Here is a 12,424-nt window from a genome sequence, read left to right as displayed (position 1 = left end):
GTAAGCAACACATTTAAGCCTCCCGAAGAACACTTGGTCTGTTTGATAGCAAAGTCACAAGCTGTGCAGTGCAAACCAGGAGGAAATCATGTGTGAACGCACATATGGCAGAGCAGGGTTACATAAAACTCCCCTGTGTGACGCGGCGTTTATGACATCTTCCTCCACTTTGGACCCTCTGGGCCTGCAGGCCGGTTGCCTGGTGAGAGCCACAGTTTATTGGGGAGTAAGGATTAAAATTCTTGTGATCCTCAGAGTTTTTACCTTCTGGTTGCACTGTGACCGTGTTTGTAAAAGTTCCCTACTGACACAAACGTAGATGCACCAATCAGAGCCATACGGCTGATTTACACTCTGCTTTTTTTTCCTCCCAAAAATAATTCAGACTTCTTCTCTAGAACTTCAAAATATGTTTCTACACGGAAAAAAAAAACAATTTACAAAACCTACTCTATTTTGGAGCAGATTTTATTAGTTTTACTCGAGCTATAATTCTGAAATCGAAATTAGACTCATTTTCTCAAGTCGGTTCAAATAAACATGTTTATCAATGCTGTCAGAGGTCAAGTCAGTTTTTTAAATACAGGAAACAAATGTGACATCACTATATGTGAGCGTCAGAGCTACTATTATTTTCAAACAAAGACAAAAGAATCACATCGTTAACATTTCAAACTATCTTAAGCAGCTGATATATTTTAAATTATATAAGAGATTTAAAGAGGAGCGGCAAAAGCAAATGAGGTGGATAAGCGGCGCCAACAACTTTCAGGACACGCTGAAAAAAGAAAATAGGTGAACCGACTTAAATATATCGGTCATAAGTAATTCAATTCAGTTTATCCAAGTTAACTTATTAAGTTTTCAAACTTCATTCAATCTCTTGAGCCCAATGAACACAATCTTTTAAAAGTTGATCCTTCTTTCTCTTTTTGTCAGCATAGAACATCGTCTTTGCTGCGTGTCAGCGGACAGTCAGAGGCTTGTTCAGATTTGTGACTGGAGAACCTTCCTGCCCACAGCGTCACCACTGACAGCGACTTTTTGAAGATAAGAGTGTTTTTGAAATGAAACTCTTCGGATTTATCGGTTGCTTTCGTTCTTCTGTTAACCGACTTTTCAGTAGCACCTGATCTACCTGAGAGCGGAAAGGAAAGTCTTAAAAACGTCTCAAAACAAACGAGGTTTTTAAGCACCAGGCGTGTTTTTGTCATCCCTCCCCCTCATTTGGTAACAAAACTAATGATATTAGCCTTCTTCCTCCGTTGTTAAGTGGAGACGACGACTCCTGAATTACTGACAGCGACGCTCCATTCACGCAGCTCAGTGTCTGTGCATGTGAGCAGAAAATGTAGGCATTCAGTCGGCAACAATGCACAAGAGGCTGCGCCGTTCCGCCCGCCTTTCCCCCTTGTTTGTCTCTGTTGCTCCTCAGAGAAGTCGCTCTTTTGTTTCTCGGTCATCACAATTCGTCCTCACTTCTGAACAGCAACCAGGAATGTTAGCGTGCACGGCACGCATTCCTGTATGTGTGCTTCTTTTCTGGTGTGTCCGACGTGTGGAACGGAGCGGTGATAAGTCTGGTTGCCAGGGGAAACTGGGAATGGCTGTTTTGAAAAAAAAAGAAATGGTGCCAGGCATCCCTCAAGTGTAGAAAAGCACTCTCGACGAGTGACCTTCAGAGATGAATGGGTCAGACGAGTGTGCATTGTGCAGGAACAAGTGGCACCAAAAAGAGGCTAACTTAGCAGCTCAGCAATCTAATGAGAGAAGCTGCTGTGAAAAAGAACACTTTCAGTTCGGCGTTTTTTATTAATATTTGTGAAGAACATAGCTGAGTAATGATATCAGCTGTGTCTATGGTATGCATTTCCATAACATCCCAAAAAAAAAATTACAATTAATGTCGCTTAACCCCCCCAAAAAAACTCACCGCACTGTTATTTATTATCTATTTTCTCAACTGTTTGTTCAATGAGCGCTATCAATAAATTTGAAAATAAGATTCAATGCAGCTACTGTGAGCAGCTTCGTGTCGCAGATCACACTTCTTCATGTGACTGGTGTCAATAAGAAGCGTGTTGTTACACATGTGGATGTTTTTCAAGTGAAGTGTTTGTGTTTGTGGGGCTAAAACTGCTGTGACTCAATCGCAAACATACAGTTAGCTAAAAAAGAAGAAACAAATCGCTCTTATTGTCACGTTCATCACAAGAGAACCACAAAACATTGTGATAAAACCTGAAATCTGTATCACCCACCTAAATAGAGACAAAGAATGACACCTGCCTCTTCAACAGAGCACCCAGGTGAGCCTTTAACAATTACTCAAAATCTTTATTAGGTTACTGTAAAGATACTAAAGTTGAATGCAGTGGATGATCACAGCTCCCTAAAAACAACTGTTAGTTTATAACAAACAGCAACTGGAATACACAGAGGAAAACAGAGAGCTTTGCTGTGAATTTCCCTGTAACTTCACAAAGGGATTGACGAGGCGAGAGGCGGGCTTTCCTGCCCACACTCTGACCACTTCGGTGTTTGGGCTGGGCTGAGTGCTGCTCCCTCACGTGGAGCTCAAGGTGCTACAACAGCCTCATCAATACACACACACACACACGCACACACACCTACACACACACACACACACACACACACACACACACACACACACACACACACACACACACACACACACACACACACATTCATACACTCATACACAAGCTGTAGCTCTGCTTTAATCCATGCATCAATGTTGTAGCTTAAGAGAGTAAATAAGATGAAACAGAGAAACCGTCAGCCGCGTTTACAGGGAAGACTACTTCAAGTCAGGTCGGGACTCGTCCGGACGGAACATTTTGTTCAGAGGCTTCACCCTAAATGTCTAATAACAAATAAATCATTTTCTCAACGCATTACATTGTTCAAGTTAGTACTTTATTACTATTACTGTGTTTGTTTAGTGACATAAAAACGGTTGCAGGTGGAAGCTTTAATAGGTGAGAGTAGAATGATTTGTGTCTCTGTAACTCGTACAATAAGGTTTCCTGAAGTTGTTTGCACATCCAGAATGTCCTTGCTCTGCCCTGAGGAGACTTCTGCACCACACACACACACACACACACACACACACACACACACACGCACACGCACACACACACGCACACACACACACACACACCCTGATGAGCATGAAGCGTGAAGCGTCTCTGCACAGACATGACTCAATGAATTCTACCAAGCAGCAGCGCAGAGAAAGCCGGAACGTCAGTCATCCTGCCGACGGCGCAGAGCAACACATGAGGCAGCCGAGTCTCTGCTATGAACAGTGAAGCCTGGTGTTCCCCTGGTCGGTCAGCACGCATAAAAAAATAAAATAAAATAATAATAAAAAAAAAGAACAGCTGCAGGTGAACAACAAATCTGGCAACGTTACCTTTCTGCTTCACCATTCCTCCTCTTCCATCTGCCTTTCCCTTCCTCTTCCTCTTCATCGGTCCCCTTCCTCTCCCTTTTCTTGCCGCTTGCTCCCGCCGCGATCTGGCTCGAGTCTCCTTTCTCTAACGCCCCCCCCCCAACATTACACACACACACACACACACGCGCACACACTCTCTCTCTCCTTTCCCCTCGGGAGCATGTGTACGAATGCAGTCAGCGGCAAAGTGACATCACTCCAGGATTTCCTTCGCTGCTCTCCCTTTCGGAGTGTCTGCCTTTGCACCAATAACACGTCCAGTAGGCACTTTCATCTCTCGACATTCTTGCTTTTTTTTTTTTTATTGTTTTGTTCATTCTCTCTCTCCATCACTTCCTTCTCTTTTCGTTCTGATCAGCTTAGCTACTATTTGAGGGCATTTACTCAACGTTTACCAAACCGTGACTTTCAGTCCTGGCTCTGCTCCATCAACAGTATTAAAACGTCCGTGGATTTTCTTTCTATTGAACTGACCATCAACATCCTGCCATCCCTGTGCGTGATCCCCATCGTAACACGCATGCAGCAGGCACACGCAGGCACTCAGAGGAGCGTTTCAAGGCAACGCTAAAAATAGCCGCACGCTCCCCTTGGGGCAACGCTCCCAAGCCTTCCTCCTCCTCCTCCTCGGTTCTTTTTATAGCAACATCCCTGGGGAGGAAGAGTCATTTATAGAAAGCAGAGGGCACCAAAAACTCTTTCACTTTCTGCTTTTATCCTTTTTTTTATTTTTTATTTTTGCTCATAATTCTCAAGTTCCTCCTACATGCAAAATGAGCAACAACTCACATGGCTTTGTTTCCCTCCAGAGGAAATGTCTCGGTGAGAAGCGTGTGATGAAGTTATAATGGGAAATGTAACAAAATGTCAAGCAAAGCCCGTTTTCCTGTGCGGCGGCCTGATAAAACCCCACCTCAAGGCGTAGAGAGGCTGAGAGAGAGAGAGAGAGAGAGAGAGAGAGAGAGAGAGGCAGAGAGAGAGAGAGACAGAGAGAGAGAGAGAGGCAGAGAGAGAGAGAGAGGCAGAGAGAGAGAGAGACAGAGAGAGAGAGAGACAGAGAGAGAGAGAGACACAGAGAGAGAGAGACAGAGAGAGAGAGAGAGAGGCAGAGAGAGAGAGAGAGAGAGAGAGAGACAGAGAGAGAGAGAGAGACACAGAGAGAGAGAGAGAGAGAGAGAGGCAGAGAGAGAGAGAGAGAGACAGACAGAGAGAGAGAGAGGCAGAGAGAGAGAGAGAGAGAGAGAGGCAGAGAGAGAGAGAGGCAGAGAGAGAGAGAGGCAGAGAGAGAGAGAGAGAGAGGCAGAGAGAGAGAGAGAGAGAGAGAGAGAGAGAGAGAGAGAGAGAGAGAGAGAGAGCATTCTGTCGGAATAAAGACTGACGACATCTGATGGTAAATTATGCCAACGTTAAAGGGGCGGTATTATGTGTTTTCCAGACACATAGTACCATTTCATAGCACAATCGAGCGACTATATTACTTTCAGGTTTTATAAAAATGTTGTATATTTTCTAAAACATTGGAAGAGGTGATCAACTTTAACTGGGCCACTCAGGGCTGTCTCTTCTCTCTACAGAATCGTTTGTAACAGCACTAGTTACAAACAATCCTGGGCTGATGAGCTTCACATAGAACTGAGTGATGAAATACGGGAAGAACGTTTAAGAAATATTCATAAATGTTATGCAAATGCCAGACGTAACCTCATGCAATTTAAAACGATCCAACGTCTTTGTTTTTCTCAGGAAACGTTACATAAACTCTGTCCTGATGTTTTCTGTTCGTGTAATCGTTGACAGGGAATCTGGCCCATTGCTTTTGGTTTTCTAATAAAGTTAGTGCTGTCAATCGATGAAAACAACATAATCAGATTAATCACACTCTAGCGCTGCGATTAATCGACAAGATAAACTTTGCAAGCTTGAAATGTATGAATGCACGCTGTCCCAAGAATGTTACAGTAAATCTTTTACTGCTGTGTTTCATTACCTGGAAGTGTTTCTGCTGTTACTTACTGTTTTAACCAAAAATGGTGTCTGCAGATCAGACTAATATTGAAACTAGAACTGGTCTAAAAAATGCGATCGCTACGAAAAACCAAAGAGGTTTTAGACCGGCAAGAGTCTAAAACTGGCGTTGGGTACAGTTTCTATTCCCGTTTCCCCCCCAGACTGCAAAGTAAGCCCATTAAAACCTTCAAAATGTGAGGAAAATGCAGAACAGTTGGTTGTGACTGTCTTCATCTCCACTGTAACTCTGCACGTGTGCATAAAGACAGCAAGAATCACTCACCGTGAAGCTGTTGTTGACATTCTTTGTGCTGGACTCTGCAACACTGGCATCTGATAGATCCACCTCATCAAAGATAAGGGACTTCAGCGAGGAGAGGGAGAGGGAGGAGAGAGATGAGAACAAAAAAAATAAGCTTTTTTACAACACATCAGGTTAAGCTGAGCCTGTTGTGAACTGTGGTATGAGGACAAATGTGATGCACAGCTTAAAAGGAAACTTTTTAGGATAAGATGGAAACTTGATATATGTGAAATATTAAGGACTTTCTGGACAATACAAAAAAAAACATCTTAAAAGCATTTCTCACTGTCTTCAAACATTTTTCCAAGCCAGCATAAGCTGAGTGTTATTGCAATAGTTCAGTTTGTTTCATTAATTTCAACAAATGCAAAAAGCTAAGCCATAAACAACACTAAGTGAACCGGTTACGGTATTATATTACACATTCTGGACTACATGGAGTCCTCCGTGATCACATCTAATCTCATAGAGGGGATCGGGTTATGGCCACATATCATTAATTGACGCCATCTGTTATGATATTGTCAAACTGAATCAGCACGCAGCTTATTATTAACCACCCACTAGCAGGATTAAGCTTCCCTACTGTCACTGTCTCTTAAACTAAATGAAGTATTTGTAAATGTGACACAGAGGTAGGTAGTCCTTAACACAGGGGTGTGTGGGCTTTTTGTGACATGGGCCAAAATTGTCAAAAGGACCGATGGGTCCAGAAAATAAGGGATCTGGGGGAGAAAAGAGGGAAAAAAAGGAAAACAATTACAGTGATTTTTTTTACCTGCTCAACAATAAACAAAGCTGTAAAACTTTAATTAAATCAGTTGTCACACAACTTTTGTTGGAAAGGGATGTAAATGATTGTAAAACATAAAAGCGGGTTTTGGAGGCTCGCCCCTTTAAAGGAAAAGGGTCCACTTTGTGAACTTTGAAAGGAATTTTAAAGCTCAGGATGAACTAAAAATGCTAGAGCAACACAAAGAATATTTATGTCACTTTAATTGAAAAGCCAAGTTAATTTAAAAGCAGATCGGGGTGCATCCAAGCCTGCAGGACACAAAAAGCCTGGTTACTGAAGACTTTGTGCTGTAGCCCATATTTTCTATTGTAAAATGTCTATTTTATGTGTAATTTTGCCCCGATAAGAAATATATGTATCATTTTTGAATTGCCATCTTCGGAAACCCCTGGCTTAAAGGAATAATTCAGATAGTATTTTTTACAAGCTTTGACAACTAAATATTAGTGTGTTTGCATTCAGAAAGCAGAAATTATTATTTAGCAAACAGCTGGCTAACAGAAAAACAAAGAGTCTCAAGAAGTGCTTGATATCAATGCTTTTTACAGAAATACACCTTCACATAGAAGGAGTTCTTAACAAATCAGACCATGGCAGGTCTGAAACAAACACCTAACATAAAAGTTTACAATAAGTGAGAACATGTTAGCTTGTTAGCTGCAGAAATGCTCACCACAAGTCAACACCTTTTGAGGAGCTAGAGCCTTCCTCTTTCCCTGAATGAGGAAGGCCTGAAGATGATAGCGGTGGATGCGGCTGTGTGTTGTTAAAATTTGGGTGTTGGAGGAGCTGGAGCTGGAGTCAGGCATGGAGGAGAGCCGGCGACTACAAACAGGAACATGATATGCTAACTGTGCTGTGATGTGTAAGGCACGCCACTGAGCTGAAACGGCTGTGGGCCAAAACCCGATGCCGTCAAAGGAATGCCCTCTGACTCTGTGTGTGTGTGTGTGTGTGTGTGTGTGCGTGTGTGTGTGTGTGTGTGTGAGAGGAGTGAGCTGCTACAGCTGTCATAGGGAATGCCCAGTCAACAACACTCTCCCCAGGCCTGGCTGGAGAGGGAGGGATCCCAGCCAACACTTGCTCTGTGTGTGTGTGTGTGTGTGTGTGTGTGTGTGTGTGTGTGTGTGTGTGTGTGTGTGTGTGTGTGTGTGTGCGTGCGTGTGTGCATGTATGTGTGTGTGTGTGTGTGTGCGTGTGCATGTGTGTGTGTCAGCATTTCCACATACAGCTACAAGTGTGTTCATAGCAGATGCTGGGATGACTGAGCGTGGATGGTTGCTCCATGCTAGCGACATGCTATTGTAACTTCTCTTGTTCTGTATTTTTCTGTCAATGTTCTCGCCATCACACCACCGGCGCTACTCACAGTGTCACACACTTACATATGTGTGCGTGTGTAAAGCCGTGGTAAAAGCTGAAAGATGGGTGGACAGATGCAGACATTCAGACCCTGTGTTACCCATAATTCCACAGTGGCAGCATGTCAGCAATCAGAGCTAGCCTCCTTTTCTTCATCCTGGGACCAGCTTTCACAACTTTCATTCTACTAGGGACAAAACCCAGATACCGGCCTTCTGGAATGGACTGTAGAACCACTGAGGTACATACAGTCATTAACTCGGACGGATGGACTGATGGATGAATAGAGAGGTTCTTTGTTGTCATGGTTATTTTCCATGTTGGATGTGTTTCTTTGGTCTGAAGCTGATTTCGTGTCTAAGTCAGTGACGGCTGATGAAGGAGAGGAGGACGAGCTGAAGGCTGCTGAGATGAAGCCTCTCCAAGGATCAGTGAGGAGGTTAGCGTTCCTCTGAACGGCAGCACAGCCAGCCAGGCCATCTTAGAGACACTAAGAGGATGGACATGTTGGACAGTGGACACTAACTACAGCTATACAGAAGGACAGAACCAGCTCAGGCACAAGACTTTGCTTCCTTTCACATTCCAGTTCAAATTAGTCTTCCTACAGGAAAGTTTGGAAGTTTTCTGAAATGCAGTAAGACAAACAAAATCTGTATTCTCTCAAATACTAGCATTTTTTTTTTGTCTTCACTGACCAACTGTTTTTGCTCGTATATTTTTAGAACACATAAAACCACATTTTTTTAGTCACACTTTCTCACTGGCTGAAGTTTTAAAACAACAGCCCAGTAGAAATGTACTTCCCCCTGTTTGTTAAAAAATAAAAATAAAAAATAAATCTAACTTACAAGCAACTTTTCAGCAAGATGTAGGAGTTTGTTTTGATTTCAGTAATTCCTTAATATTGATGGAAAAGTCGTAGTTCCATTTGCAGATTATTTCACTTATAACCAAACATTTTCCATTGTTTTAAGTAAAATAATCTGCCATTACAAGTCGTACTTTTGATCAATATGAAGGAATTATTGACTCAAAACAAGTTCCTATTACTTGCTAAAAAGTTACCTGTCTTAATTCAAGTGTAAGACATTTGTACCGAAACTAGATAAAAATACTTGATAATATTTGGTGTTTTTAGTGTTTTAGTGTAGATCAGGAGTTTCCAATGTAATTCAGTGATTTTCTAAAAGACTAAGTGTTTAAAACTTCCTTAATAACCTATGGAAGAATTGTTACTGGCATGACAGCAAGCAAACCTTCCTTAGACTACCGAGGAGCTTTTTCATGATTCCTTGTCGTCTCCCTCGTCTTCAGCCTCGGTCAGGCCTACATTGTTGGCTTACAGCTTTCTCAACGAACAACACAGCTTCAAGGTGCTCCTCTGTGTAAAACATGTCGGTAACACAAGCTGGGCGTCACATAAATGACTGTGATCAACTTTTGCTTTCTCGCTATTGCAAAGTTGGTCGGTAAGAAGAACAAAAATGACTTCTGCAAATCAGTAAAATGAACAAAAAGGTGGATTTGTGTAGCTTTTCAGAAAACCCAAAAACTTTTCAGAGAACAGAGAAACTGTGCAGCAACATGGGACCAAAAAAACAAAGACTACTGAGAAGCCGAATGAGGCTAACAGTGATAGTTGATGATTTCTACAGTCTAAAGGAGTCTGAATAATGAATGAACAGCTTGTTGGCTGACTTTTTCATTTGACCTTCAGCTGATCTCTGGCACTTTTGTTTGATCTTCACAGATAATTAAAACTAAACAATAATCTTTTTTTTAAAAAGTCACTCAAATCAAACTGAAAGCCTGTTTCATAGTTTTCATTACTTTTATTTATTTTTTTCACATTTTATAACCTTTCAAATTTAAATAAAGCGTTCCTTTCATACATATTTTTGATTCCAGGCGGCTTTGTTTCTGGACTGGCAGCTTTTCCAGTTTGTACACCATCTCTAATTTTGTTCCCAGTTCCCATCTGAAGGAGGCTTGCTGTGCCTCAATTACTCTGTTGTTTGTTCCTATTTTTGTGTCTTGGATCAAACATAAAATCGATCGTGTAACAAACAGCCACTCTCTCAACGAAGAGCTCCTTACACCTGCTGACACACAGCTGTGTGTGATTGTGGCGTTTGGAAATATTGTTTTTACTTATTGACAATGGGGTTTGGAAAGAAATGAACAAAAGCTGGGAAGAAGCAGAGTAAGGATGTTCATTTCTTAGTCTTTTTTGCTGATTACTGACATTTGATCAATTATTGTTAGACTGACTGATTTATTATTTCATTTATTCGTTTTTAATCTTCATTTTGACACCCCGTGTTAAACACTGTTTCCACGCTGCCTTGCATCAGCAGCTTGCATTTAATTTGAGCAATTTGTGAAATTTAAAATAGTTTTTTTTTAATTTCGAAAAAAGAAATGATACAAGGCCACGGAGTTAAACTCATAATTTTGTACCTGTTTCAAATGGATTATTTTACTCTCATTTCAGATTGATTTAGGATGTAGATCAGCTTCCATTAGGATTTGTCCTCCACTAACTGCGTTGACCATATAACTACGCAATTTGGAAGTACGAAAATAAATTTGCCTAATAAAAACATGACAATTTTTTTTACGTTTTTGTGCTAAGTTTCGATGTGTTTTTTTTTTTCCGGCTGCATCAGAATTTGTGTATTTCGCAAAATTGCAATAGAAACACTTTTTCCGCATCACATGAGTCACATGATCAAATACCGTATGTTACTACTGGTGGAAACAACAAAGACGACAACAGGAAGTGGGAGGAGAATGAAGGCGTGACATGTAAGTGTCAAAACTTATTTGTGTGATTTTAAATACAATTCTTATTTAATGGAAACGATTGTGAAATTGTGACTTTTGACATTAGTTGAATATTGACAAAGTTTTGCGCACATCTGCGCAAATGCAGCTACCGTCTTCTCAGTAGTCTCGGTTTGGTCCCTCTTTACTGTCACAGAAAGCCATGCTCTTCTCTTATTCAAGATTTACATTCTCTAAACCCCTATGAGCCAAATCTGGACTTATATGTTAACATACAGTGCATTCATGCCATCCAGAAAAACCATAAGGGTTTATTCTGTTACTTAAGGAGCACTGAACGCTTCTGCAGACTTCTGACATGAATGCAGCGCTACTGCATATCGTGGGTCTGGCCCCGTGGCTTAGCCGTTCTGACCCGAATTCTCACTAGGCCCTCCTCAGATCCACTGGCACCAAGAGGTGGGGGGGAGCGCCGTGCGCCCGTCCAGCACACGGACATGACTCGCCAGCACACGCGGCTCCTGGACACCCTGCGCAGCGCCCGCTCCTGCCACCGCGCCAAGGCGCTGCCAGACTAGTCCACGTGCAAACACACACAAACAAACACACACGTGTTTCATTCCATGAGAGTTAGGTTAAAAAACAGAAAAGGAAAGAGCTGTTCACAACTGTGAATAGAAAAGTTGTTTTTGATTCAAGTGGGTCGCTGGTCTCTTACCTGCATGACACAAAGCTTAGGCTGCGCTTAATTTACAGATTCACGTGAAATTCTTACATCTTGATGCTAATTGTAGCAATTAGAGAAAGCTACTGAGTTTGACAAAGCCTAATGATATTACTGTAATTTTGATATAATTACCGTTAATTTACATTCAGCAGAACCAGCTTAGTTTGAATTTAAATGACAGAAACCAAGAGGAGATTTGCCAGTCCAGCTTCATCTAAAACTAACAAGCACACATCAAAATGCTCCTATATTAACTCATAATGCTTCCAGTTGCTAGGCTACCAGAACAGTCTTTGTAGAGATGGTCATCCCTGTTGGCAGGTAGTAAATTCTCACTTTTTGATTTTATGACAGACTGAAGGAAGTAACTCTACACACCTGCCCTGTTCAGTCCGATTTAATCCAACACTACTTGGTTTTTCTAGAAATGCCGGTTCTTATGGGGAGGTGAGAATGTGCAAAGAAACTCTGATGTGGACCAATAAAACAAACTCTGGTCTGTCTAAAAACCTCAGTCTGGGTTCAGTTGGAAGTGAACTCTGGTGCAGTGTGAATGCATATGTGAACGCCAAGCGAACCTGAGCCCACTCTAAACGCAGGGAACGCATTATAGGGAGAGCATTCTGGGTAAATACAACCAAAACAAACACGCAAGTCTCGAGCTAGCAGGAGAAATTGCTCATGTTTTTTTTTTTTGTTTTTACCAAAGAGAAATCCTACAACCGCTAGAATCTGACTCCGCTCTATTTTAGTTTATATTTCATGACGTCTTCTTCTGAGGTTTCGTGTTGTTTCCTTCAGTGGTTCTTGGTGCAGCGCCACCACAAGGGAGCGGGGGAACAGGTTTTTCTTTCACACAGTTCAGTGTGAAACAGAACCACAACTGAAAATGTAAAACATGTTGCATTTTTGGTCCCAAATCTCAGCAACTGGACCGAACTGTCAGGTGTGAAAACA

The 12,424-nt window shown here is 41.8% G+C and overlaps 1 protein-coding gene across 6 annotated transcripts in view; it reads right to left on the bottom strand.

Moving 5' to 3' along the window:
• Positions 1-12,424, bottom strand: part of dgkh (diacylglycerol kinase, eta) — a 62,923-nt gene that overhangs the window by 34,591 nt on the left and 15,908 nt on the right. For 5 of the 6 annotated variants that reach the window (XM_088012159.1, XM_088012150.1, XM_088012152.1 and 2 more), the window contains one exon: positions 5,772-5,852. In XM_088012159.1, coding sequence (XP_087868285.1) covers positions 5,772-5,852 — 81 coding nt within the window. Of the gene's footprint in view, positions 1-5,771; positions 5,853-11,155; positions 11,315-12,424 lie in introns of all 6 variants that reach the window. The other variant, XM_014986767.2, reaches the window with a different exon arrangement.

This window comes from Poecilia mexicana, unplaced genomic scaffold (assembly GCF_051168715.1).
Source record: "Poecilia mexicana isolate PSO_F unplaced genomic scaffold, ASM5116871v1 scaffold_2, whole genome shotgun sequence".
Lineage (NCBI taxonomy): Eukaryota > Metazoa > Chordata > Actinopteri > Cyprinodontiformes > Poeciliidae > Poecilia > Poecilia mexicana.
The sequence above is the reverse complement of the archived record's forward strand: the minus strand, read 5'-3'. Positions and strand labels throughout refer to the sequence as shown.